Source organism: Conger conger, chromosome 8, assembly GCF_963514075.1.
Source record: "Conger conger chromosome 8, fConCon1.1, whole genome shotgun sequence".
Taxonomy (NCBI): domain Eukaryota; kingdom Metazoa; phylum Chordata; class Actinopteri; order Anguilliformes; family Congridae; genus Conger; species Conger conger.
In genome coordinates this window covers 42505060-42532435 of record NC_083767.1, presented here as the reverse complement: position 1 = coordinate 42532435, position 27376 = coordinate 42505060, and the positions used below count along the sequence as shown (strand labels likewise).

The 27376-nt window shown below is 46.1% G+C and overlaps 2 protein-coding genes across 4 annotated transcripts; one reads left to right on the top strand and one right to left on the bottom strand.

Moving 5' to 3' along the window:
* Window positions 1-1806: 1806 nt before the first annotated feature.
* On the bottom strand, window positions 1807-23582 carry cep83 (centrosomal protein 83). 3 transcript variants are annotated; one of them, XM_061250626.1, is made up of 16 exons: window positions 23432-23582; window positions 22271-22468; window positions 21084-21234; window positions 19864-19956; window positions 18640-18771; window positions 17568-17819; window positions 16879-17010; window positions 15892-16006; window positions 15359-15503; window positions 14788-14937; window positions 14371-14446; window positions 13798-13955; window positions 5349-5478; window positions 4942-5042; window positions 4272-4431; window positions 1807-2989 (listed from the first exon to the last, which is right to left on the bottom strand). In XM_061250626.1, the coding sequence occupies exons 2-16, from the start codon at window positions 22444-22446 to the stop codon at window positions 2864-2866; spliced, it is 2097 nt and encodes a 698-aa protein (XP_061106610.1). In that variant the 5' UTR covers window positions 22447-22468; window positions 23432-23582; the 3' UTR covers window positions 1807-2863. The 3 variants fall into 3 exon arrangements, with proteins under 3 accessions (XP_061106610.1, XP_061106611.1, XP_061106612.1); XM_061250627.1 differs by lacking the exon at window positions 23432-23582 and adding an exon at window positions 23288-23416; XM_061250628.1 differs by lacking the exon at window positions 23432-23582 and adding an exon at window positions 23124-23221.
* Window positions 23583-24480: 898 nt separating this feature from the next.
* On the top strand, window positions 24481-26638 carry LOC133134466 (centrosomal protein of 83 kDa-like). Its single transcript, XM_061250663.1, has 4 exons — window positions 24481-24498; window positions 24839-25090; window positions 25647-25778; window positions 26537-26638. Exons 1-4 carry the CDS (start codon window positions 24481-24483, stop codon window positions 26636-26638), a joined length of 504 nt encoding a protein of 167 aa, XP_061106647.1.
* Window positions 26639-27376: the final 738 nt, after the last annotated feature.

The following is a 27376-nucleotide window of genomic DNA, read 5'->3' as shown; positions in this document are numbered from 1 at the left end:
CACTAATGTCACAACATAGCACTGTGCATGTGGTTTTTGTGCTTTTTGCTGGGCAAACTTCACAGGTTACTGGCCAAAACATCTCCTTTATATCCAACTGCACACATGCTACAGTTTTACCTGTCATTTATATATTTAATGTATACTCGCATGAACTTACTTTGTACTTTCAATAAAAACTTCATGAAATACTGTTGCTGATATGTTCATAAAGCAGGAAATTGTCAAATGAGAAACTTCTCGGATTACGGTTCCCCTTTTGCAACACAAGATGAGAATATGCTTGATTAAAAAAAGCTCAATATTTGTCAGTCGTTGATCGTTTTTCTATTTAAATGCATTTCAGTCTTGCAAAATGGGACAGGAAGAATCATGACCAAACAATGACAAGCAGCTTAAGCCTTTGAAGTAGGTTCCAAAAAGTCTGTGTTCTAGAACTCCATTGCACACAATCAGCAGCAGTGATTGTTATATCAGCGATGGGCTTTTCAGCCAAGAACATGCCAATCACATATTCGTGATCTCATACCTTAAAGGGTTAAAGCATTCATGCAACAAATGATCTTAAGGAATGTACTGTAGATTACAGCGAAGGCAGTGCATGGACCACCACTACCTCTGATGCTTTCTCTGTTGCTCAGTAAAGCGCTTTGCCAAACACAGGGTTCTTGGAAATAATCCATGTTTGATGTAGGCATTGCCTAGTTTACGCAAAATTATGAGTTTGAGTAAATTAAGTTAAATGTACAAATCAAGGTTTAATACAACCATTGATGTGGAAAATGTCATTCACCAAAAAATGTGTGGAGATGAGTTCCTGCTCTCCTTGGAAGCCACAAAAACAGCCATGCTAAATTAAAATTGAACTGCTGTTATAAATGCAAGCAAAGCAGAAGTACAAAAAAGGCTATTAGTGGAAATGGTTTCACTGGCTAGTCATTTCAATAACCGAGTGCCCAAGCCTAACAGCAGTCACAAGTGTACACGTACACGTGTACACACACACACACACACACACACACACACCTACCTTGAAATCACTGATGAATAAATGCTAGAGTGCCCCCTAATGCCAGTTAGCAGTAGTCCCTGAAATATGGTCTGCCTTTAACAATCTGTAAGTTACTGCTTTAACTTGGCTTTTCCTGCATTTCGCTGTTACTATGTTACTAATTGTTCAGCACCTTATCCCACCTTAAGGTGAAGTGCCCCAAATAATAAATTGGAATTTAGTAGCTGTTGTTCCACAAACCCACAGCTCACGAGGGACTTCTGTATAGTTATCATCCATCCATCCATCCATTATCTGAACCCGCTTATCCTGAACAGGGTCGCAGGGGGGCTGGAGCCTATCCCAGCATACATTGGGCGAAAGGCAGGAATACACCCTGGACAGGTCGCCAGTCCATCGCAGGGCACACACACCATTCACTCACACACTCATACCTATGGGCAATTTAGACTCTCCAATCAGCCTAACCTGCATGTCTTTGGACTGTGGGAGGAAACCGGAGTACCCGGAGGAAACCCACGCAGACACGGGGAGAACATGCAAACTCCACACAGAGAGGCCTCGGCCGACGGGGATTCGAACCCAGGACCTCCTTGCTGTGAGGCGGCAGTGCTACCCACTGCACCATCCGTGCCGCCTCTGTATAGTTATCATGCAATATTAAATAGTTTACCAAGAAAATAAAGATTGTCAAAATATTTTAGTAGTTAACCTTTAAAGCAGCACTGCGAATCAACTAATAACTCGGCTGACTTAAATGACACCCTGTAACCTCAAAATAACCACATTTCACAAAAAGATAAAATTATTTTATCGCACAAATAGTGTACAAAAAGGTTACAAATCATGAGGTGACACAAAATAATTGTCACACAACGATGGTGTGTGGTGCCACGGCCCCGGCCCTGACAGTTCGGTCACCAAGTGTAAAGACACAGGCGTGTCGCAAGCACAAACAGGAAGTGTGGTTTGAGATGTGAAAGCTGTGGCTTAGCGCATTCAGACATAGATGAGTGACACTTAAAATGTTACCCGTGAGAAGGCCAGAGCTTTTTCAGCCGCTGGAAACTACAGCGGAAGTGCGATGCTGCACGGATCTCAGTAACACACAGGGACATCCAATTTTATTCCAACAGGGCCGGTGTGGGTGCAGACTTTCGCTTTAGCCTAGCACTGCAACACCTGATTCAACTGACCAAGGTCTTGAATGAAGACCACGATTGCTAAGTTAGTCTAATCAGGTGTCCTGCTGCTGGACCATGGCTGTGCAACCCTGGCCCCGGAGAGTCACAAGCTCGGCTGGTTTTAGTTTTTACCTAAAAGTCACCACATAATTCAGACCTGAGTAACCAGGGGCCTGCTCCACAAAGCAGGATTACAGAGTTAGCAGGATAACTGGACTGAGTAAAACAGAAGGGATGAGCTGTTCCAGGTTTTACTTTGTGCAGTTACCCTGCTAACACTGTAATCATGCTTAGTAGAACAGGTCCCTGGTGAAGTGATGAGATTGGACACCTCTGCAATCCAATCCAGACACACACAACGCTATGGAGAAAGCCCAGCTCAGTACCTAAGGGTCACATGTCCTACAGAATTACAACACGCAGAGAGGGGAAGGCGGAAGGAGCTTGGTGTGCTTTTAAATAAGGCTGTTCTGTAGGTAGGGAAGCTGGGAGAACAGGGTGTGAAATAGTGTTCTACGCTGTACAATGTAAACTTCAAATCTCCTGTGCAAAATCTGAGCACCAGTCACACACACATTTGTGGTTTAAAAAAAGTGAAAAATATCATTTAAAAAACAAACACATGATGGCACGCATTCAGACCCCTCCTCTGAGGGGGGGTCAGAGGTCAGAGTGGGGACGGGGAGGCCCTGCCCGGCGGGGGGCCCAGCTCCTCCAGCTGCTGCTGCTGGCTGGACTCCAGCTCCTCCAGACGCCTCCTCAGCACAGCCAGCTCCTGCTGGTGCTCCATATCCTGTCGGGGGGACAAGCCAGGAGTCAGCAGGAGAGGCAGGACCTCCAGAGGTCAACCGAGCCCACCTCTACAGCACATGCCCTTCTCTTTTTCCGGAGTGGGGTTGGAATGGGTGAATGAGAGGCATTCATTGTAAAGTTTTTTTTCTAGCCCTAGCTGGAAAATAACTAAATTAAAAAATAAAGTCAATAAAAAGCCATTCACCATTTTAATGAACCCGCAAAGGTGTGGGAACGAAATATTGCTCATATGGCATTAACTGTGTAATTTGTGCAAAGCATTAATATGTACCCAATTCTACCAATGTGCAGCGAGAAGATGTCTACCAGTGGAAATTTCCACTGAACAGTAGCAACGTGAGAAAATATGTGTAATAGGGCATGGGGATTGGGTTTGAGGCAGCGGGGCTCTTCCGTGCACCTCAGTAAGGTGCAGGTGCCTTACCCGAATGAGCCACACAGCAGCCCCTTTCCCTTTCACTTAACAGGCACAATAACAGACAAAACTGCACAGCCAAATCCCTTCAAGGAACCAAAAACAAATGGCTGAAAATCGAACGCATCACTTACCCGCGTACAGGCTAATGCTCCTGCAAAGCCCTCCCCTTTTTTAAACCAGACAGAAAAAGGAAAAATAAAATAAAAATAAAATAAAATAAAATAAAAAATAAACATATCCTCAACTCGTATTTAAAATCAAGCTGCATTTCAAAACGCTCGACACCCGCTCACACAAGCGTAAGATAAAGCAGTTAAAGGGAAATGTAACTTTCCTATAACACAAATAATGCTGTGGACCAATTTTATTTGCAAAGAGTGAATCCTAAGAACATCAGCTGTCTCTGTCCACCACATTGAAATTGAGTAGAAATACAGCGAGATGTAGTGTGATCATTTTACTGCATGTGCCCATGTGAATACATACTGCGCACAATAATACATCACTTAGTTAAAAAAGCAGAACTTTTTCTGATCTTTTTCTTTATTAAAGAAATAAAATGCCGAAAATGCATCAGAAAAAACAGACCATTTGACATTAATGGTCTCTCAATATTCACCAATCTTATCAATCTGATCCTCCTTAGTCAGGGTGTGCTTTCCAAATGAATGGGAGTGAATGGGGAGCTGGACAAAGTGGACATGCGGTGTCTTTAACGGATAGCTGATGTTAGTATTCACTTTAAGCAAATAAAACTGGGCATGGTCCACAAAATGACCTGGTGTTAAACCAAAGTGAAATATCATAACATAAAAACATGCACCCCCCCGCCGGCGGCGCTCACAGGGGGTCCGGGGAAAACCCCCTCTGCCCCAGGCGTGGGAGGGGCGAGGGCGGAGGAGAGCTGGGTGCCCAGGAGGAGCCGGCGGAACTCGCTGTGCCTCCTCTGCAGCTCCTTCAGCCTCCTGTGGAGGTGAGCCTGCTCCTCAGAGTACGCCGGCTTCCTGCGGGAGAGGGGGAGGGGTTAGGGAACGGGCTCCTGATGCTTGCTGTGTTTGACAGGAGCGCGCTTATTCCACACAGTCACACAACACACACACACACATACACAGTCTCACAGTCACACACAGGAGCGCTGTTATTCCACAGTCACACACACACACACACACACACAAACACATACACAGTCTCACAGTCACACACAGGAGCGCTGTTATTCCACACAGTCAGTCACACACACACACACACACACACACATACATACACAGTCTCACAGTCACACACAGGAGCGCTGTTATTCCACACAGTCACACACAGGAGTGCTGTTATTCCACACAGTCACACAGAGGAGTGCTGTTATTCCACACAGTCACACACAGGAGCGCTGTTATTCCACAGTCACAGACAGGAGCGCTGTTATTCCACAGTCACAGACAGGAGCGCTGTTATTCCACACAGTCACACACAAGAGTGCTCTTATTCCAGACAGACAGGCAGAAGGCACAGGGCAGTACTTTGCTGCTGTTGTCTCCAGCTCCAGCTGTGCGATCTTGGCCTCCAGCAGCTGAATCTTATCCTGGAGCTTCTTCTCCCTGTGCTCATTCATGGTCTTCCTCTGAAACAGGAATTCAGGCCTTTACTCACACCCAGGACCAAACAGGACCACATTTGGGCCTCTTCTCACACACAGTACTGAAACAGAGCCGAACAGAACCGGATTTGGGCCGGGGGCAGAAAGTGGGATATAATAGGTCACTCACTCACTCGGAGACTATTTAAATGGAGCCTGCACTTCTTCAGATGGCCTCTAGAGGCCGTGCCATGAGTACTCAGGAGAAGCTAATCTGAGGCTAATGTAATGTAATGTAATGTAATGTAGCGCTGAGGCAGTTGGCAGAGAACATGGCGGCAGGGCCGGTACCTTCTTCTGCGCCAGTGCGGCCCTCTGCAGCCTCTCTTTGGCCTGGCAGTGCTTCTCCTGGAGTTCTGCCTCCCGGGCCTGGAGCTTGTGCTTCTCCTCCAACCACTCCACCCTCCGCTCCTCCAGAGCCCTGCAGGGAGGGAGGGAGAGAGAGAGGGAGACAGAGAGAGAGGGGAAGAGAGAGAGGCAGGGAGAGAAAGAGGGGGAGGCAGGGGGAGGGGGGGGAGCAGGGGAGGGTGGGAGAGTGATATACAGACCATCAAGATCTTATCGTAACGAGGCAGGCGAGTGCAGGTTCCGCTTCTCCATTATGTGCCTTGGTTTCCCTGAAACGCACGCGACATGGAGGCGAGAGTGCGTCACCCGCCAAATCTGAGAACCACCTCCTCGCCACGGGGAGCTTATCGGAAAAGGGTTGGGGGTGGTGTCAATTTCAGCCCAGCACACACTTGATTCTACTCATTAAAAGTACTACACAAAAAACTGAAGTCACACTGTTCACAATTCTCAATAGCAACGCCCGCTACCCAAGACTGACGGAAAGTGCTAACAACAGGATGCAACTACAATGCAATTCCACAGTTTTAATGTGTGGATAAAAATGTGTTTCAAAAATGAAGTTAATGGCACAAACCTTACGAAAGACCAGTCTAAAAAATGTGTTTGCTTCATGCCGTTTAAAACTAATCTGAAAAACAGTTTGGACATGATTTAACAGCAGTGTGTGTGGACTGCTGCTGTTGTGTGAACACAGTGTAGGGACTACAACTTCCACATTCCCACAGGAAAATTCTGCGACGTCCACCACGAATGACGTCTAACTTGGTTCAGCCAATCCCGTAATGGCGGGAGCAATAAACGGTCCCGTATAAGAGCAAGACACGTTCTTGGGATCTCTCTTCTGGCTCTTCTGCTTGTTCTCTTCGACGCACCCTTTTTGGCCAGTCGCTTCAGCTCATCTGCTCCGAGACTCGGACAGAGGCTGAATGCTGCACAGCGCACTACCAGGCCTACGGACACACCCAGTTACCTCGCGGTAACTACGTGGCCTATAGTGAGTGGAAATTGTTGTACGCGGAACACTACATCAGTTTACCCCAATAAAGCCCAACAACGAAACAGCAACGAACTTTTACACCTGGAAAAGGACCAGCGGATCAGACGACAACGCGCTGCTAAGACGGGAATACCCCAGCCTGCGCATCTCTCCCGGACACCATTCACAGCACCATCGCCGCTTCTACAAGGACAGCATGTCTTTTGGATCCAGCAATGCGTATGGACTCAGTAAGAAAACAAACATTCAGGCATAGCCAGTGTTTAGTTTAGTCTTAACTGTTTTTGTGAATCTGTGTTTCAATATTTACCATCCAACCATTGTAATGTGTTTGGTTAGCTACATATATATGTACGTGAATTGATTCGCCGTCTTTTGCGCATATATAGAGTAAAACTACGCAAGTAGTCCCTTCTCACAGCTAACTCTAACTCATTACCACACCCAGAACTCTAGCGACACGCGCGCTTGCGCGCGCCACACACACGCACACACACATACCAAACTAAATTTCCTTACTAACTTCCCGTTAGTTTATCTGTTATGTGTTTGTATGTTTGTTTAATAAATATATTTTATTAAACCCCGGTGTCCGTTTTGGAATCGCATAGACATGAGAGCCGAGTTAAAGCAGTCTTTCGAAGAACTTCCAACCTTCAGGTTATCGGTATGTTCAATCATTAATATTGGTTATTTTAATTAATTGAAATACTATATTTGTGGTTGGATATTTCTGATAACAGTAATTTTATGAGACTGATTACTTTTCGCAGTTATACTGCAACACAACGTTTAACTGGCGCCCCGGTTTCGTAGAGAGTAAAATCCCTGCGTTATTTGGCGGCCCGTGCAAGGACCCTACATAATTTGGAGTCCCGTGCGAGGACCCCTACATATTTTGGTGCCCCGTGTGAGGAAGACTAGCTTTGGCTCAAATTTCATGTCTTGTGACTTCATAACGAATTCCCCATCCTAATTTGGAGCTCTGCGTGAGAAAGACGAGCTTTGGCTCATGTCACGTGCCTCCAGAACGAATTCTCGGCATTCTTTCTCAGCTAAATTGCCACCAGTGCAATTTTTTGAAAATACCGCTAGATGTCACCCTTGTACCATTTTTGAAAGCCTGCATGAGCCGCTTTCTCAATATACTGCCCCCTCGTGTAACATTGTGGCATTACATTCGTAATCTTACACGGTAGTTTGTTGATTGGCATTTACCTTCCGGTATAATACGTATTATCAATAATAGTATTATTAGCCGCACTGTATTATTAATTATAATTACTTGGTCAAAGTAATTTTAATAATTAATTGAATTTTACATTTAAATCCAAATTTAATTGTAATTTCAACCAATCACATTCTGGTATTTAGGATTAATGTGATCAGCATCACAGTTCCTATTTTACGGTCTGAATATCCGCCATATGTTTGTTCATTTTGCTGTTGTTGCATTGCAGTACCGCTAGTGCAACTCGAGTCCCTGTGTGATGCTATAGCTACCTTGTACTATAGTTATAGAGAATATTCAAAGAGCGTTTTAAATTCTTTATCCTTCATCACAACTTGTATGTTGGATTGTGATATTGGGAAACAATTCATTGCCAACTGTTAGGAGCTCAAGGCCCTTGTCAAATTGTTAACTTCAAGAGTACCCTCTTAAGTTACTGATTTTAGCTTTTAGCTTTATTTGGCTTGAGATATGGAACCCATATCTATTGATGAGTACCTTTCCTTTTTAGCCCAAGGTTTAGCACCTGGCTACATAGCTTTCCTGAATCAGATGAACCTCACTGATTGTAGGAAAGAAATGTTCTCATTAATCAACGAGAAAGGTCACTCCCCCAACCATTCAAAAGACCCAATTCTAAGTTGTCTGGTCTTGAATTTTGCCAGACAGATTAGTCTTGCTCTTCAGAGCAACAAAAACTTAAGACTCAGAGATGGCATACCTCAGAGGACAACACACCAGTGTTTTACTTGAGCTTCAAACTGTTGGCAAGAAAGCAGTACAATACTTGCGTGATCTGCATTCAGCCGAATCAGATCTTTGTTCCTACAGAGAGGAATTATTTCAGTTGAAGAGTAGATGCCACAAGCTACTGCATCCACTCTCTTCTGTAAGCCTGCTTTCTCAGGCTTGCCCAACTCCAGCTTCTCCTGCTTCCTCCTTACACCACAAGGCAGGGGAAGGGGGGTCACAAATTGATTCGGGTTTGTCAGATCCCGGTTCCACAGCTTGCTCTGATGGAGACTCGTCAGTCTCCTCAGATTCCAGTGCTGTTGACCACCCATGCAATGGTTTGCCCACCTCTTCCCTGGAGAGGGAAAGGGGGGACTCCATCCCAACGGTGGTCCATCTCCGCAAGGGAGAAACAGTCAGGCAAGTACAGGACTGCACCTTCCATGCCCACCCCTCTCGTGAGGAGGTCAGGGCACCCTCCCGTGGACACGGTAGAGGAGATCTAACGTTATTAATTGGGCACACAAAAAGCAACGCTAATCCCGCTAGCTTTCCCTTTATAACTGAGAGGATAGGTGACAGCTCTGTACAGTACACTGACAGCGACAATTCATCTTCTGCCAACCATTGTGAGAATGACAGTTTTGTAGCTCCACCCTCTAAACCAAACCGAGGACGTCGAGCATCGCATGAAACGCATTCACATTCAAATGTGATTTCAGGCTCTCCTTCTCCAAACAGGCAGACTAGTGCAACTTCACATGGTCTTCGCTTTGAGGAGCTAGAGGCCATGGCGAAGTATGTCCACACATTTGACCCCAAGGACTCTGAATTTAACATTCAGAGTTACTTGAGAGAAGTTGACTACTGTCTCTCGGATCTGCCCAGGGCAACCGATCGAGAAAAGGTACGACTTGTATGGAAAACCTCTACCAGAGAGATCCATACATTTATGGAACAACTTCCACCACAGGTTCGTTCCAGCTATCCCAAGGTTTGTGAAGCGTTGGTAGCTGAGTACCTGCCACGGTTTGATCAGGCCACAGCCATGATCAAATCTGTGGAGGTTAAACATAGCCGTACAGAACGACCAAAAGACTTTTACCAACGACTTAAAGATGCTTTTTTCCAGGGCAGAAACGGACCAGGCTTAGATGAAGATCAAGCCTTTAAATCCCTTTTTGTGCACAACCTGCACCCCTGTGTCCGAACTCATGTTTCACTGTTTTCAAGGGGCCAACACTCAGCCCTTGAATTAAGAAATGAAGCCCAAATGGTCTGGGACACTTTAAGGATTGTGCCCAGGAACGAGGTATTGGAAACAGCTAAGCACGTTGTTCCAACCAAGCCCGCCGGCACTTCCCAAGTGGCCCCATTAAAGTCTAATGGCTCAAAACAACGGCATGTGAGTAAGTTCCCGGTTAAGAGCCACCGTGGTCGCTTCTCACACTCTGATTCCAGCCGGAATTGGAGAGAAGACCGACCCGGTAGGCCCAAGCCTCAGAGTCACCAGCATGACTCTGATAGGGAAGATACCTTGTCTGAAGAGAGCTTCTTCAGTTCCTCTGAGGACAACTAAAGCCTCTAACCTTTGTTCAGTAGTGTGTATGCCTTGAGTAACCACTCCAAAGAGCTATCTGGTCTTGTTCAACCTCCATCAAAAGACGTTGAATAAGACTGATCTATAGCCGTGGTCTCCTCACAGGCAGACTCCCAGCTGAAGCTTTGACCACTTTCTTTTGCACACCTTTCCTACCAAAGGGGGGTGGCAAAATAAACTGGTAGTTTATAGCAGCCACTTAGATTTGCATGTAGCAGCAAATAAGTAGGTACTGTAAGTAGGTACTGTAGAGTTAAATCCGACACCTGTTATAACTCGTAAACGTTCATTGCTTCTTTCTACACCTACTGAACCATCGTAAAGTATTGCATGTAGAAACTACAGTGTAATCTTTACAAGTATATTGCCACACCCCAGTGTGCCTTACTCCACCTCTTCCCCAAGCAAGACAAGACCACTTGTGAGCTTACCACATCATTTAGAAATGAGACCACCTCTCCATTTCCTTCCTGATGACACAGCCATAAGGTTAAGCTTGGATACAGAAAGCTGCCCTAATTTGAAAATGCCCCCACATATTTCAGATGACAACCCTCATCAGCAACCTGACTGTAGGGACTAGAACAATTGGTCAGTCTGAACAAGACTTCCAAAAAGGCTACAGCCTCTCCATCCTAGACCCCTACATCATCTGAACATTTTCATGGCTGGGTCATTCCTGTTGGTGCTCCACCTTCTGGACACCATCCAATAACTAACAAAACACCTGAACTAACAAAACGACTAACCCTTTCACCAAGGTTTCTCATGTTTTGTGACAATGTATTCACTGTTCGACCTTAGTGTTTCACATTGTTTGTATCATGTGTTTTAGACCAGTTTAGTTAATTGTTGATAAATGCCTGGATGTTTGTCAGTCAATTGTGAACTGTGTTACCGACCCAATGTACTTGACCTGTGGACTGTGAACTGACTTTTGTGCTCTCGAGGAACACTGGCTTCAGCCGCATCCTGAGACCACAGGGGGGATGTAGGGACTACAACTTCCACATTCCCACAGGAAAATTCTGCGACGTCCACCACGAATGACGTCTAACTTGGTTCAGCCAATCCCGTAATGGCGGGAGCAATAAACGGTCCCGTATAAGAGCAAGACACGTTCTTGGGATCTCTCTTCTGGCTCTTCTGCTTGTTCTCTTCGACGCACCCTTTTTGGCCAGTCGCTTCAGCTCATCTGCTCCGAGACTCGGACAGAGGCTGAATGCTGCACAGCGCACTACCAGGCCTACGGACACACCCAGTTACCTCGCGGTAACTACGTGGCCTATAGTGAGTGGAAATTGTTGTACGCGGAACACTACATCAGTTTACCCCAATAAAGCCCAACAACGAAACAGCAACGAACTTTTACACCTGGAAAAGGACCAGCGGATCAGACGACAACGCGCTGCTAAGACGGGAATACCCCAGCCTGCGCATCTCTCCCGGACACCATTCACAGCACCATCGCCGCTTCTACAAGGACAGCATGTCTTTTGGATCCAGCAATGCGTATGGACTCAGTAAGAAAACAAACATTCAGGCATAGCCAGTGTTTAGTTTAGTCTTAACTGTTTTTGTGAATCTGTGTTTCAATATTTACCATCCAACCATTGTAATGTGTTTGGTTAGCTACATATATATGTACGTGAATTGATTCGCCGTCTTTTGCGCATATATAGAGTAAAACTACGCAAGTAGTCCCTTCTCACAGCTAACTCTAACTCATTACCACACCCAGAACTCTAGCGACACGCGCGCTTGCGCGCGCCACACACACGCACACACACATACCAAACTAAATTTCCTTACTAACTTCCCGTTAGTTTATCTGTTATGTGTTTGTATGTTTGTTTAATAAATATATTTTATTAAACCCCGGTGTCCGTTTTGGAATCGCATAGACATGAGAGCCGAGTTAAAGCAGTCTTTCGAAGAACTTCCAACCTTCAGGTTATCGGTATGTTCAATCATTAATATTGGTTATTTTAATTAATTGAAATACTATATTTGTGGTTGGATATTTCTGATAACAGTAATTTTATGAGACTGATTACTTTTCGCAGTTATACTGCAACACAACGTTTAACTGGCGCCCCGGTTTCGTAGAGAGTAAAATCCCTGCGTTATTTGGCGGCCCGTGCAAGGACCCTACATAATTTGGAGTCCCGTGCGAGGACCCCTACAACAGGAAGGTGGGATGTGTGAGAACAGCAGTTGAGATGTGTATGGAGCAGCAGTTAGGGGGTGTGTGAAAATGGCAGCGTGAGAACAGCAGTCTCACCCATTACATTATTGGCATTTGGCAGACGCTCTTATCCAGAGCGACATAGTTGATTAGATTAAGCAGGAGACAATCCTCCCCTGGAGCAATGCAGGATTAAGGGCCTTGCTCAAGGGCTGTGTGGATCTTATTGTGGCGACACCAGGATTAAAACCACCAACCTTCCGTGTCCCAGTCATTTACCCTAACCACTACGCTACAGTCTCCCCATCTGGATCTCTCCATTTCCCTGGGAGATACCTCACTGATGCCATCACCCTGTGCAAGGATGGACAGCAGACTGTCCCTCTCCGAGAACATTGCGGCGGTGACCCGGTCATGCAGGTTCTTCCTATACAACATCCGGAGAATCCGCCCATTTCTCAACCACTACTCGACCCAGCTCCTGGTCCAAGCGATGGTTTTGTCCCGCCTGGACTACTGCAACTCCCTCTTGGCTGGCCTCCCAGCATCCGCCATCAGACCCCTCCAGCTTATCCAGAATGCAGCAGCTCATCTGGTCTTCAACCTCCCCAAATACTTGCATGTCACCCCCTGCTTACTTCCCTCCACTAGCTGCCTGTCACGGCTCGCATCAAATTCAAAATGTTGGTGCTAGCTTTCCAAGCAGTCAAGGGGACCCTACACACCTGCCAGACCTCTTTGTTCGGCCACCACAGGACGCCTGGTGCCTCCCCCTCTCCACACTTCCACCTCCCGCTCACGACTACGGTCTGTTCTGGCTCCAGGGTGGTGGAACGAACTCCCCGTGGAGGTCAGAACAGCAGAATCTCTTACCATCTTCAAGCACAGACTGAAGACGCACCTCTTCAAGTTGCACCTCTCCCTGACCCTCCCTACCTCCCTGTAAACCTTAATTGTTGTCTTGTGATATTTACTTATATATTAGGATGTTTTGTTTGGCTAGGTAAGTGGTTTGTTCATACATTTGCGTGTTGTGGGACTATGATTTAATAAAATTTTAAAAATCAGATGATCAAATAGGCCCTGGTCCTTATCTTTGTTGTACAGGTAGTAGTTGAAATTGCAGTTTCATCTAGGGTCTTTCAGCGCACTTATCCCAGGTTATGGGTATGCACTTTGCACTTTGTTCTACGTCGCTCTGGATAAGAGCGTCTGCCAAATGCCATTAATGTAATGTAATGAGATGAGATGTGTATGGAGCAGCAGTTTGGGGGTGTGTGAGAACAGCAGTTGAGGTGTGCATGGAGCAGCAGTTTGGAGCAGCAGATGTAAAGTTTTCCCTTTACATCTCCCTTAGCAGACGGATGTGACCTGGAGTTACATCTCCCTTAACAGACAGACAGCAGTGTTGTATTTGAACATATGACCATTTTTCAAGACACATGCGTTGAAATGCATTGTGATTCCTGGGCCTTTCTATGCGTTCTCTATATGGTACCTTAGTCCATAAAGGGTAAACCAACAGATTTCACTGGAAATGTTTTGGTCATATTTAGCAAGAAAGGGTAGTAGAAATAAGCTTTGAAATCTAAACGCTAAGGCAAAAATTCAGAGGGAGTTATTTTTGCCGGTGCGGCGTACCTCTCGGCTCCCTGCTGGGCCCGTTCGGCCTGACCGCGCGCATTCCTCAGCTCCTCCTTCAGCCGCTCCAGCGTCTCTCGCAGCCTGTGATTGGTCTCCAGCAGCTCACCCTCAGAGTGTCCCAGCGTGCCCAGCTGCACGCTCAGATCCTGGTTTCTCTGGGGGGTTACCATGGCAGCAGTCAGAAAGACAGACACACACAGACTCTTACAGAAAGATGTGGACCCTTGTCCACTTAGGGGTTTGTTTATTTTTACATGTTTTGCAGATTTGCTTATTGAGAACAAATGTATGGCAAGTGACTGACAGCTGAGGGGATGGATTCTGGTGAGTGACAGTGACAGGTACCAGTCTGCATCAGACCTGTGTGGTGTTTGATAGACAGCTGCCAGTGTGCACTGTGTGATGAGTGATTGACAGTGGGATGGTATCAGCCCGGTCAATGAGCAGCAGTTGTGGGTGTATTTCATTTAAGAGATTCAGCGGTTTGCATAGCTGCATAGAGCTGTGCTTATATATTAAACATGGCAGTGTGAGTGGTTGACCTAGCACCTGGATGCTGCGGGTAGGTACCTGTCTGAGGTCTGCATTTTCCTGTTTCTGCCTCGCCAGCTCCTCCAGCTGAAGCCCTTGCTGCTGCACTTTGACCCTGTGAGTGACAGCGCAGTCGTTGAGTGACAGCGCAGTCGTTGAGTGACAGCGCAGTCGTTGAGTGACAGCGCAGTCGTTGAGTGACAGCGCAGTCGATGAGTGACAGCGCAGTTGTTCAGTGACAGCGCAGTCGCTGAGTGACAGCACAGTGGCCGAGCAACACAAAGGTGTCAGACGACAAACGTTCTCAGAACAGGACTCAAACTGCATCAGACAGCACCAGACACCCTTCTTGAACAATAAACCAAAAAAAGGGAAGGAGAGCTAGAGAGAGAGAGAGAGAGAGAAAGAGAAAGAAAAAGAGAAAAAGAAAAAGAGAGAGAGAGCGAGAGAGAGTACCTGAGGCTCTGCGCCTCCCTCCGGGCAGACTCCTCCCCCAGCTGGGCGGCACGGAGGCGCTCCTCCCACTCCTCCTTCTGGGAGCTCCCTGCGGCGTCCTGCAGCACCCTGTGCTGCTCCAGCTCCGACAGGCGGGCCTCCAGCTCCAGCCTGGACACGCACATTCACCAATATTCAGCTGACGCTTTTATCCAGACTACGCTGGGGACAATCCCCCCTGGGGGACAATGCAAAGCCAACACGTGTACCTAATTCCGTACAAGCAAAGCTCAAATAATATGACTTTATCATATTCATATTTATTACAACTTGTGCTCAAACCCGGTGTGAAATGCAGTTACCATAGCGAATCGGCCATTTCTGTGAAATATATTCATGGTAAGGATTAAATAGATTTTACCACAATGAACTTATTCAGTAGGCTACAGAGTTAAATAGTACTTAATAGTGTCTACAGACAATACTTTGGCATTTACTTGTCAGTGATTGCCATGCGTGACAATCAAGTAAAATAAGTCTAAAGTGGTTGAGACTGATGAGGCAGAGAGGGGGAGAGACGGAGAGCCCTCACTTCTCCTCCTGCACGGCGGCCATCTTGCGGAACTCCTCCTCCTGCGCCGCCTGCACTCTGCGCACTGCCTCCCGCTCCTTCTCCACCAGGAGCTCCCTGTCGCGCTCCAGCGCCTCCTTCAGCACCTCCACGTCCAGCTGCAGCCCTGCCGGCCGAGAGAGGAGGAGCGAGAGAGGGGGAGCGGGGAGGCAGGGAGGAGACGAAAGAGAGGGGAAGGGAAAAGAGGGGGCAGTGAAGGAGAAGGGGGGGAGAGGGCGAGGAGTTTTACTATTCTCATGCTGGTATTTGAAAGCAAAGGCCGGTTTCTAGACCAGTGAGAGTGTCGCTCCAGAATGCAGAATGTTCATGATGTAGAGTGTGGTCCTTGTTATAAAAAAGTATAAACACGCTCAAAGTATAAACTGAATGTCACAGCGACATCCGTTGCACCACTATAAAGTAACCCTAATGAGTTTTAGAAGAGTGACTGAATTCTAAAACACGCCCCAGAGCCCCGCTCCTCCCAGGGCTAAGCCCCGGTCGCATGCGCTTACCTTCCGCCTGACTCTGCAGGGAGTCCCTCTCTCTCTCCACCTCCGCCCTGGCCCTCACGCTCTCCAGCCTCACGTTGGCCAGCTCCAGCTTGTGCGAGTGCTTCTGCTGCTCCACCTGAGACAAGCGCGCGCGCGCGCACACACACACACACACACACTGTAGAGCCTGACCCGCCAATCACGGGCATGTAAAAGACCATCACCTCTCACGCCCGCTAACGGGATCAAGTCATACTAATGCTAGCCAAATGAACACTGCATCTGCCTCACTGGTACCGGGTATCCCAGCAGCCGGTTTGCGACTGGCCTTCAGCGGATGTGTTTCAGACTGCCTTAACTGGGCTTTTCATTCTTCAATACTTACAGGTCTCAATTCAAGCATTGAATTTCAGATTTCGTTTTTTCTTACTTTTACACAGGAACTGAGCTACTCAGAGAGAAGTCGGTTCATTTCTGGACCTCAGCTCAGCAAAAACAAAAACACGCATATCAAATCCCACACATCTATCAAAGAGAATTTATAAACTTTAAAAACCAGTTTAACCGATGATACTTCCCCTCTACGTTTTACCAGAGTAAAACTTCCCTTTAAACTCATTTTTGGTCTCTGGGGAGGAACTTGATCTTTATACATTTCTGTACAACGACCACAACATGAATTTGCTTCATAATATTATCACCATTATTAGCAAAAGTAACATTAACATCAGTGGCAAACATAACTGTCAACATTATAACTAAATTATGGCAGCTAGTGTTACTTACAGTACACAAGTTTTTTTGAGTCATTAAGTGGCTCTAATGCATCTGCCAGAATTGATATAGATGTGGTGAAGGATAATTCCACCATTCCACCGTATTCTGATCGTATGTTGAACACTCAAACAGAAACAGAAAGCGCCATTCTCACTTCCCTGTCTGAGGGACGGGAGAGAACAGAGCGCTCTTTGCCTGGAGTCAGGGGTTAAAGGTCATGTGCCCACTCACCTGGCTGGTCAGCAGGTTGACCTGCCTCTCGGCCTTGTGCAGCCGGCCGGTCAGCGAGGTGTTCTGCTCCAGCCCGAGCTTCAGCTCACCCTCCAGCCTCTCGCCCTGTAGCCGCAGTGACTGCTTCTCCGCCTGGGGGTCAGAGCAAGGGGTCACCGCATCACCGCGTGCCTGTGACATACCGCCAACGCCCACACACCTCGCCCCTGTCCTTCCCAACTGTAACGGGCTCAAACACTTCCACATGATCCATCTTCACTCAAGCATTCCTGCACAATTTAGACACATGAAGGGAGATTCCCTTGAACACTGTCACACAGTGGAGGCTATTTTTAGTAAACAAATGAAAAATAATAAAAACATCACTGCACATTTACAGGGTCTGTAAATGCACAACTAAAGAACATTTCTAGCAGTGACTATATAAAGTGCTGATTGAGACCCGGTATAAATAAGTTCAGCTACTTTCATGGTTTTTTAAATAATAAATAAAAACTGTCATGAATGTCAAAATATATGTTGCAGTTTTTTTACAATTGACTGTCCCTTGTAGAGCACATTTCAGCATATTACAAATAATATTGTACCTATTACAATTAAGAGCAGATACTCATGTCCCCTATAGGGGACAGGAATTCATTCACAGGTTCACAGGTGGTTACTCATCACCAGGGGAGCCAGACGAGTACCTCCAGGGCCTTGACTGTAGCCTGGGACTCGGCCAGCTGGCGGACCTGTATCCTCTGCACGTTTTCGGCCTGGGCGCCGGAGCTGTCCCTCTCTGCCCGGAGCTCAGCCACCTCGGCCTCCAGGCCTTTGAGCCGCAGGTGGAGCTGGGCCTTGTCCCGCAGCAGCACCTCCACCCGCTTGCTGTCCCGGGCCGGGTCTGAACTCAGCATCTGGGCACTCCACTCCTCCTTCTCCCTCTCCAGCCGGCAGACCTGCAGTGGTTAGAAACATTTAGTGGGGGCAGGCGTTACCGCACACACAAAAACTGAGATAACAGACTTGTGGGGATAATAAAAAAATACAAGTTTGATTTTAGGTTGTGGAATGACACTTGGTTTCAAGCTTCTCAAGCTGGGAGACCTGCAGGGTTTGGAAGTAAGCACAGGTGTCACCACACACACACAAACAGGGAACAGGGCCTCCATGTCTGAACTACAAAAAAATCCAAGTTCGATTTTAGGTTGTAGAATGGAACTTGGTTTCTGACAGGAAAAGAATGTTGTCAAAATGAGGCCCATGGCATCTCACACTTCCTGTTCACCAATGCATCATAATGAAGATTGAAATCTGAACTACAGTCCCAGCAGAGGAAGAGGAACAAAACCAACACAAAATGGAAACAGCATGTGGATGTAGAAGGAAAGCCAGGTCTGGGACAGGTTTTGAGAAACAATCCTTCCCATCCATCTGGCACCACGAATACGGTCAGCTCACCGGGCCAAACACCCAGGTCTCCTGCCATGAAGGGGACATGGTCACCTTCATTCTGATGCAAACTCACACACACCTGTGAGCTGTAGTCATATGAACCTGACATCTGATGCCCTGGGGTGCTAATTTACAGTGTTGAATCAACCAATCAGATGGTTAAAAACCAGAGTTAAGGCATCTCTACTGTCTTAACTCCAATCTATACCTACAATCGGCACTGCGGTGTTCTACCCCAACTGCACTGTTGTGTCGTAATGACGGACCGTTCTTGCTCAGAATCCACCAACCGCTTCCTGTCAGGTTGTCGCCAGCAGACCCCACCTCTGCATCAAAGCGGAGCTTCCTCTCCTCCAGAATGCGAGCGTGTTCCTCCCTCTGGTGGTCACACTCCGACCTCAGGATTGTGTATTCATACCGCAGCTTGTTGAAGTCCGACCTGTACTTCTCCGTCTCCTGCAAAAATTACAATAGCTGGAGCAAAGTAAAATGTTTCTCTTCTCCTTTCTTTGTAGAATCCTCTGGTGTTTCAGGACTGCTGTGGCAATAAGGTAACACTTTATAATAAGGTTCCATGAATTGCCATGTAGTTATTAACCAACTACTACTTAGAAGTTAATCTATACAGCTCTGTTCACTTATTTGCATATGATTAATTCATGTTAACAACTACATTAGTTATTGTAAATTCATATTGGAATGAAAAAGTCTGTTAATGTATTTGTAATGGCTAACTCATAAGTTCATTTTATGGTTTGCTAATGTATAACGATCATGTAACAAATATGTTTGTTAGTTTTAAACAAATTAACTAACTAATGAAAAGTTAATTTCATGCCTAACTAATCTATTTGTCCATCATTAATTTGTTATTCATGTCAGGTATTCATGTTTACTACATTAGTTAATGCCAATTCATAAACCTTATTGTAAAGTTATGGGTATGCACTTTGTTGTACGTCGCTCTGGATACGAGAGTCTGCCAAATGCCAATAATGTAATGTAATGTAATGTAAAGTTTGAGGTACATGACAGATCCGGAAGGTTGGTGATTCAAGCCCTGGTGTAGCTACAATAAGCACAGCTGTTTGGCCCTTGAGCAAGGCCCATAATCCCGCATTGCTACAGGGGGATTATCCCCTGCGTAGTCTATTCAACTGCAAATTGCTTTGGATTAACGCGTCAGCTAAATAACATATTGGTAAATGGTAAAAGGTTGGCATTTATATAGCGCCTTTATCCAAAGCGCTGTACAATTGATGCTTCTCATTCACCCATTTATACACACACTCACACGCCAACGGCGATTGGCTGCCATGCAAGGCACCAACCAGCTCATCAGGAGCATTTTGGGGGTTAGGTGTCTTGCTCAGGGGCACTTTGACACGGGATCAAACTGGCAACACTCGGACTGCCAGATGACTGTTCTTACCGCCAGAGCCAATGTGGCCGCACATAATATTATCATAATATTCACATCCATAATAATTCTTAACTGTCATATAATTATGATTATTATTGATAATAAATGTTTTTGCATGAGCACACCTCCTCCAGCTTGCTGAAACGCTCCCTCACCGGGCCCTCGAGCTCCTGCTGGATCTGACCTCGCAGCAGCTCCAGCTTCTGAGGAGTGACGACCTGACGACAACACAGAGGACAACATCAGCACAATCTGCAAAATAACTACCTAACACAGGACAACATCAGCACAATCTGCAAAATAACTACCACACACAGGACAACGTCAGCACAATCTGCAAAATAACTACCACACACAGGACAAGTCAGCACAATCTGCAAAATAACTACCACACACAGGACAACGTCAGCACAATCTGCAAAATAACTACCACACACAGGACAATGTCAGCACAATCTGCAAAATAACTACCACACACAGGACAACGTCAGCACAATCTGCAAAATAACTACCACACACAGGACAACATCAGCACAATCTGCAAAATAACTACCACACACAGGATGTCAGCACAATCTGCAAAATAACACACACACACAACAACAGCATCACAAATCTGCTAAATAATAACATCACAAATAATAATGAGCAGCCCTGCCTGGGGGAAATACAGCCCTAACTATAGAAGTGTGTTAATGTAACAGCAGCACTCAAACGATGATTCAACAGTGACATCAGCTGGTCAAGAAGCAACATAACATCCACCCAATACCAGTGGCACCGTGGACTGAGAACGTCAGTGTGAAAGTGAGTATATTAATTCAATAAACCCCCCCAAAAAAAATATAGTATACAGTACTGGCACAATGTATGGAAATACCATCAAAAGGAAGAAGTTTAGTAGCCTACGTGTATTGAAAGCACTTATCTTTCCTACTCTTTACTGAGCTTGTCTAGTGTATCGGAACCTATGAAATACTCTCAAAAAGAGTAAACCCTGCCTTGTGGTCACCTTGGTTGGCTCAATTGCGCCAGGCAAGATCAATCGAGCACAGGAAAGTATTAGAACCCAGAACGATGATGTGTTAGTCCCAGGTGTGCTGTGTTACCTGCATCCTTCCTCAGGTGTGCTGTGTTACCTGCACCCCCAGGTGTGCTGTGTTACCTGCACCCTTCCCCAGTTGTGCTGTGTTACCTGCACCCTTCCCCAGTTGTGCTGTGTTACCTGCACCCTTCCCCAGGTGTGGTGGGTTACCTGCACCCTTCCCCTGGTGTGCTGTGTTACCTGCACCCTTCCGCAGTTGTGCTGTGTTACCTGCACCCTTCCCCAGGTGTGGTGGGTTACCTGCATCCGGAGCTCCTCCAGCTCCCTGGTCCTGTCCAGCAGCTCCCCCTGAAGCTCGGCCAGCAGCAGCTGCTGCTTGTCCTGGACGCCCTGCTTATCGAAGAGCATCCTTTTCAGCTCGTCCTGTGCCCGCGTGTACTCCGTCTGCAAACTGCAGGGGGCGATCACATCCAACCAGTCACACCATATGAAAAACATATTTTCCCATTGGACTCCATTCATATTTGACAGAACAATTTAAAATATTTCCGCTTAGGTATTGATGTTCAATCTATGCTTCATATTTTTTATAAGGTACCTTAGCTAAAGATATTTTTATTTCCCCAAAAAATGCTGTCAAATTTTTTCACCCTCATTTGGTAACTGCCCAACTCTTTTAATTGGTTCATCCACCGAGCCATGTGCTTACCCTGCATTCTCCTCCTGAAAGCAAAGTGCAAGCACTTATATTTCACTCTATGCCACACCAAGCCGGCCCCACTCTAATGCTAAGTGTCAGGACCACCTGGGACACGCCAGGGTAACCACGGCGGTCACAACAGCACACAATGGAGAAGACAGAGTAGCATTGTTTAACCGCCTCATGTAAGCAACCGCAGGTCTCTCCTGTTACACACCCCTGCTGAACTGCCATGGCTGAGTGAGCTTAAGTGCCATTCGATTATATGTGGACTCTGGTGGATGGCAAGGAGGGACAAGCCATACCAGTAATACTAAACCAGAGGTGAGGAAATGGGAGGGGTTATACCTGTTATATTAACCAATAGAGGAGGAAAGGAGGAGGGCTGGACTAATAATATTAAGCCACAGGTGAGAAAAGGGGAGGGGGTGTACCTGTAATGTTAAGCCAGAGACAAGGATAGGGGCTGTGGATATAGCTGTGGATATCACACTCTACACCCTCTTATAGCCAACCATCTCTTTACACTACAGGCAGACAACTGCCCCAACTTCAAGTGAAACCAGTTCACTTAAAGTCAAAAGATTATTGGGACACTACAATGCATTTATATAAACAGCAACTACACAGGCTGATAGCGATAAATTCAGAGGACTACGCAGTTGAATTTGAGCTGCCCTTTCCATCGTATCTTTCCATAAACAGAATTACACAGCAAACCTAAGCGGAGAGAACGGATCGCAAAGTGCTTTGTTTTTCACTCCTGTCCCCACACCAGAGAACATACCGGGTGTGCTCTGCCTTCAGGGTCTGGTAGTTGGTCTTGTGGTGTTCGCATCGCATCCGCTCGTCAATAAGCATCTTCTGCAGCTCCATGTCGGAGCCCGATGGGCCAGCAGATGCGCCCAAGGCACTGAGGTTTGGGAACAGGGGGGCAGACTCTGACATGGCCGGGGGGTTCATCTCGCCCCTAGCGAGCGGTCGTCTGTGGAAACAAAGTGACCTGCTCAAGCCTCAAACAGATCGTGTAGCAAGCTAGTCTCTGCGTTGTTGTAAAATTATCACATATTTCTACGAAGTAACAGTTAGCAAGACAGCTAACGTAAGAAACCTTACGACTTAAACTAGCAACATGGCAACACCAAAACACAATCAAGTCTCAAGCGTTTTCTGCTCAGTGTCTTGTTGTGGATACACAGCCCATGGGAATGCTTGTGGGTAGCTAAATGGAATTCCCTCTGTGGCGAAGTCTGGATGAGTGTTTCACTAAACCAGCTTACATTAGCCAACTAACTAGCTTAGTTTTAACCGACATGCGAACGTCCAGCAAACACTCCACAATGACTTTGAATATGGACACATTGTTAATATGTAACGCTGGTGGCCAGATAACTTGCACGCTATCTTCTAGCTAACGTTAGCTATTTTCAACAAAACGTACATTTCAGTTTACGTAGTCTTGACAGTGTCAAGCTAGCAAGTAAAGTTAATTTACCGAACCGCCCCAAATTACCGTAAGTGCTGTCCATGAAACTGAATTAGCTAACCTGCACAGTTAACTAACTTATGTTCACTAGTATTAGCTAATGTCATTATTTCCCTAGTTAGCTGGTGAATGCATGAAAGGAGTAATAACCTACTGGAAGGTTCCAATGGTAATAGAAACCTAGATAGCATATGCTGCACTGTTTTCTTCACTTCTTGTCACTTCTCGATATTTAAAAATGGCGCTTTCACTCCCGCCAGTAAATCACGATTAACGTTAATGTTACCAGCTAGTTAACAAACCATCAGTAATACTTACAGCAACACTAATCGTCAACAACAAATAACGTTAGCTTAGCTGCATTTTGGAGACAACACAAGCTGCAGAAATAAGCATGCACACTGTTTTCCCCCCGAGGAATGTAGCTGAGTATATATTATCATTTATTTTGATAACTCTTACCAGAAGGAGTACAGATTATTCAGGCGGCGGTAGTAACGTTCCTATGTTACCAGGTTTTTCTTCTTCTTTTTCTTTAGTTTTGTGGAACGGTTGGAAGTGCAGCAAAATGCATTACCGCCACCCGCTGACCTGGAGTGTGGACTGAGGAGACTTTTGAGAAAAAAATCCATGAATTAGCACTGTTGCTTTTCTATTGTGATGTTGTTTTTGCGATTGTTATTGTGTGCTTGTTATTATTGAGCAGATTTGTGTTATTTTGCAGATTGTGCTGACGTTGTCCTCTGTGTGGTAGTTATTTTGCAGATTGTGCTGATGTTGTCCTCTGTGTTGTCATCAGCTCCTCACTCCTCAGCAAGCTGGAGGAGTTGTGCTTATGCTAAAAAAATATTAGTCATAATAATCATAATAATAATACTTTATTTAGCTGACGCTTTTACCCAAAGCGACTTACAGTTGAATAATTAACGGATGTATTTGTTACCGGATATTTATACATTAACAAACCGTAGGATGAATGTATAATTAACCGTTAACAAATACATTAACTACAGGTCGGACTTCAATAAGCTGCGGTATGAATACACAATCCTGAGGTCGGAGTGTGACCACCAGAGGGAGGAACACGCTCGCATTCTGGAGGAGAGGAAGCTCCGCTTTGATGCAGAGGTGGGGTCTGCTGGCGACAACCTGACAGGAAGCGGTTGGTGGATTCTGAGCAAGAACGGTCCGTCATTACGACACAACAGTGCAGTTGGGGTAGAACACCGCAGTGCCCATTGTAGGTATAGATTGGAGTTAAGGCAGTACCTGTCCCAGACCTGGCTTTCCTTCTACATCCACATGCTGTTTCTTAAGAGCCATTTTGTGCTGGTTTTGTTCCTCTTCCTCTGCTGGGACTGTAGTTCAGATTTCAATCTTCATTATGATGCATTGGTGAATAGGAAGTGTGAGATGCCATGGGCCTCATTTTGACAACATTCTTTTCCTGTCAGAAACCAAGTTCCATTCTACAACCTAAAATCGAACTTGGATTTTTTTGTAGTTCAGACATGGAGGCCCTGTTCCCTGTTTGTGTGTGTGTGGTGACACCTATGCTTACTTCCAAACCCTGCAGGTCTCCCAGCTTGAGAAGCTTGAAACCAAGTGTCATTCCACAACCTAAAATCAAACTTGTATTTTTTTATTATCCCCACAAGTCTGTTATCTCAGTTTTTGTGTGTGCGGTAACGCCTGCCCCCACTAAACTTTTCTAACCACTGCAGTTCTCATAACTAGAGAAGTTGGAAACCAAGTGTCATTTCAGAACCTAAAATCAAACTTGTATTTTTTTATTATCCCCACAAGTCTGTTATCTGTTTTTGTGTGTGCGGTATGCCTGCCCCCACTAAATGTTTCTAACCACTGCAGGTCTGCCGGCTAGAGAGGGAGAAGGAGGAGTGGAGTGCCCAGATGCTGAGTTCAGACCCGGCCCGGGACAGCAAGCGGGTGGAGGTGCTGCTGCGGGACAAGGCCCAGCTCCACCTGCTGCTCAAAGGCCTGGAGGCAGAGGTGGCTGAGCTCCGGGCAGAGAGGGACAGCTCCGGCGCCCAGGCCGAAAACGTGCAGAGGATACAGGTCCGCCAGCTGGCCGAGTCCCAGGCTACAGTCAAGGCCCTGGAGGTACTCGTCTTGCTCCCCTGGTGATGAGTAACCACCTGTGAACCTGTGAATGAATTCCTGTCCCCTATAGGGGACATGAGTATCAGCTCTTAATTGTAATAGGTACAATATTATTTGTAATATGCTGAAATGTGCTCTACAAGGGACAGTCAATAGTAAAAAAACTACGACATATATTTTGACATTCATGACAGTTTTTATTTATTATTTAAAAAACATGAAAGTAGCTGAACTTATTTATACCGGGTCTCAATCAGCACTTTATATAGTCACTGCTAGAGACATTCTTTAGCTGTGCATTTACAGACCCTGTAAATGTGCAGTGATGTTTTTATTATTTTTCATTTGTTTACTAAAAATAGCCTCCACTGTGTGACAGTGTTCAAGGGAATCTCCCTTCATGTGTCTAAATTGTGCAGGAATGCTTGAGTGAAGATGGATCATGTGGAAGTGTTTGAGCCCGTTACAGTTGGGAAGGACAGGGGCGAGGTGTGTGGGCGTTGGCGGTATGTCACAGGCACGCGGTGATGCGGTGACCCCTTGCTCTGACCCCCAGGCGGAGAAGCAGTCACTGCGGCTACAGGGCGAGAGGCTGGAGGGTGAGCTGAAGCTCGGGCTGGAGCAGAACACCTCGCTGACCGGCCGGCTGCACAAGGCCGAGCGGCAGGTCAACCTGCTGACCAGCCAGGTGAGTGGGCACATGACCTTTAACCCCTGACCCCAGGCAAAGAGCGCTCTGTTCCCTCCCGTCCCTCAGACAGGGAAGTGAGAATGGCGCTTTCTGTTTCTGTTTGAGTGTTCAACATACGATCAGAATACGGTGGAATGGTGGAATTATCCTTCACCACATCTATATCAATTCTGGCAGATGCATTAGAGCCAATTAATGACTCAAAAAAACTTGTGTACTGTAAATAACACTAGCTGCCATAATTTAGTTATAATGTTGACAGTTATGTTTGCCACTGATGTTAATGTTACATTTGGTAATAATGGCAATAATATTATGAAGCAAATTCATGTTGTGGTAGTTGTACAGAAATGTATAAAAATCAAGTTCCACCCCAGAGAATATAAGAGGGGTGCACCTGCATGTTAGCAGGGGAGAGACATGGTTTCTGTGAACCTGCGGAAGCATCAAAATATCACTGCTTAATTTGTCAAGGCTTCATGTGACATTTACACGCAGCTATTCAAATTTCCAAGTGCAATGACTGTGTCAGCAGGTAATACGTAGAGGGGAAGTATCATCAGTGTCAAAATAGTGCAACACAGTGACAGGCCCACTGGGTACCAATTAAACCCAGTCTGGACATTTCACTTATTTCATCATATCTATTAAACTAGTTTTTAAAGTTTATAAAGTTTATAAATTCTCTGTGAATTTGATGTGTATGATGTTCATATGCATGCTTTTGTTTTTGCTGAGCTGAGGTACAGAAATGAACCGACTTCAGGCTGGAGAGCGTGAGGGCCAGGGAGGAGGTGGAGAGAGAGAGGGACCGGGGCTTAGCCCTGGGAGGAGCGGGGCTCTGGGGCGTGTTTTAGAATTCAGTCACTCTTCTAAAACTCATTAGGGTTACTTTATAGTGGTGCAACCGATGTCGTGCAACGGATGTCGCTGTGACATTCGGTTTATACTTTCAGCATGTTTGTACTTCTTCATAACGTCAAGGACCACACTCTACGTCATAAACGTTCATGAACGTTCTGCGTTTTCAGCAATTTCAGGAAATGGTGTGAGACACATTGAAGACGGATGTTATATGAATGCGACTATGTCTCCCAGACGCATATGACACCAAAAACTCCTCCCAGTATGTAATGTCAGGTGATGTAACCGTCCTCCGAAGTGGAACATGTGCAAGTTTCATAATCACAACCGAGAGGCAGTACAAAACAGGAAGTGGGATGTAAGCATTTTTGCGCAAAATGGCAACTACACAGGTCTGATACAGGCTGGTACCTGTCACTGTCTCTCACCAGAATCCATCCCGTCACCTGTCAGTCACTTGCCATACATTTGTTCTCAATGAGCAAATCTGCAAAGCATGTAAAAATAAAAAAAAACCCAAAGTGGACAAAGGTCCACATCTTTCCGTAAGAGTCCTGTTGTTAGCGCGTTCCGTTGGTCTGGGATGGGCGTTGCTATTGAGAACTGTGAACAGTGTGACTGCAGATGTGGGGGGTGACGCACTCCTGGCTCCATGTCGCGTGTGTTTCAGGGAAACCAAGGCACGTGATGGAGAAGTGAAACCTGCACTCGCCTGCCTCAAATGCGCCTCC

Bases quoted from the DNA above. Each gene is read 5' to 3' on its own strand.
- cep83 (XM_061250626.1), bottom strand. From the start codon at position 22,446: ATGAACCCCCCGGCCATGTCAGAGTCTGCCCCCCTGTTCCCAAACCTC. The intron at 14,938-15,358 runs GTGAGGGCTCTC...GTGCGTGTCCAG, and splicing joins GCCGCCGTGCAGGAGGAGAA to GCTGGAGCTGGAGGCCCGCC. The intron at 5,043-5,348 runs GTACCGGCCCTG...TTCCTGTTTCAG, and splicing joins CCGCACTGGCGCAGAAGAAG to AGGAAGACCATGAATGAGCA.
- LOC133134466 (XM_061250663.1), top strand. The intron at 25,091-25,646 runs GTACTCGTCTTG...TCTGACCCCCAG, and splicing joins CTACAGTCAAGGCCCTGGAG to GCGGAGAAGCAGTCACTGCG. The intron at 25,779-26,536 runs GTGAGTGGGCAC...GTACAGAAATGA, and splicing joins TCAACCTGCTGACCAGCCAG to ACCGACTTCAGGCTGGAGAG.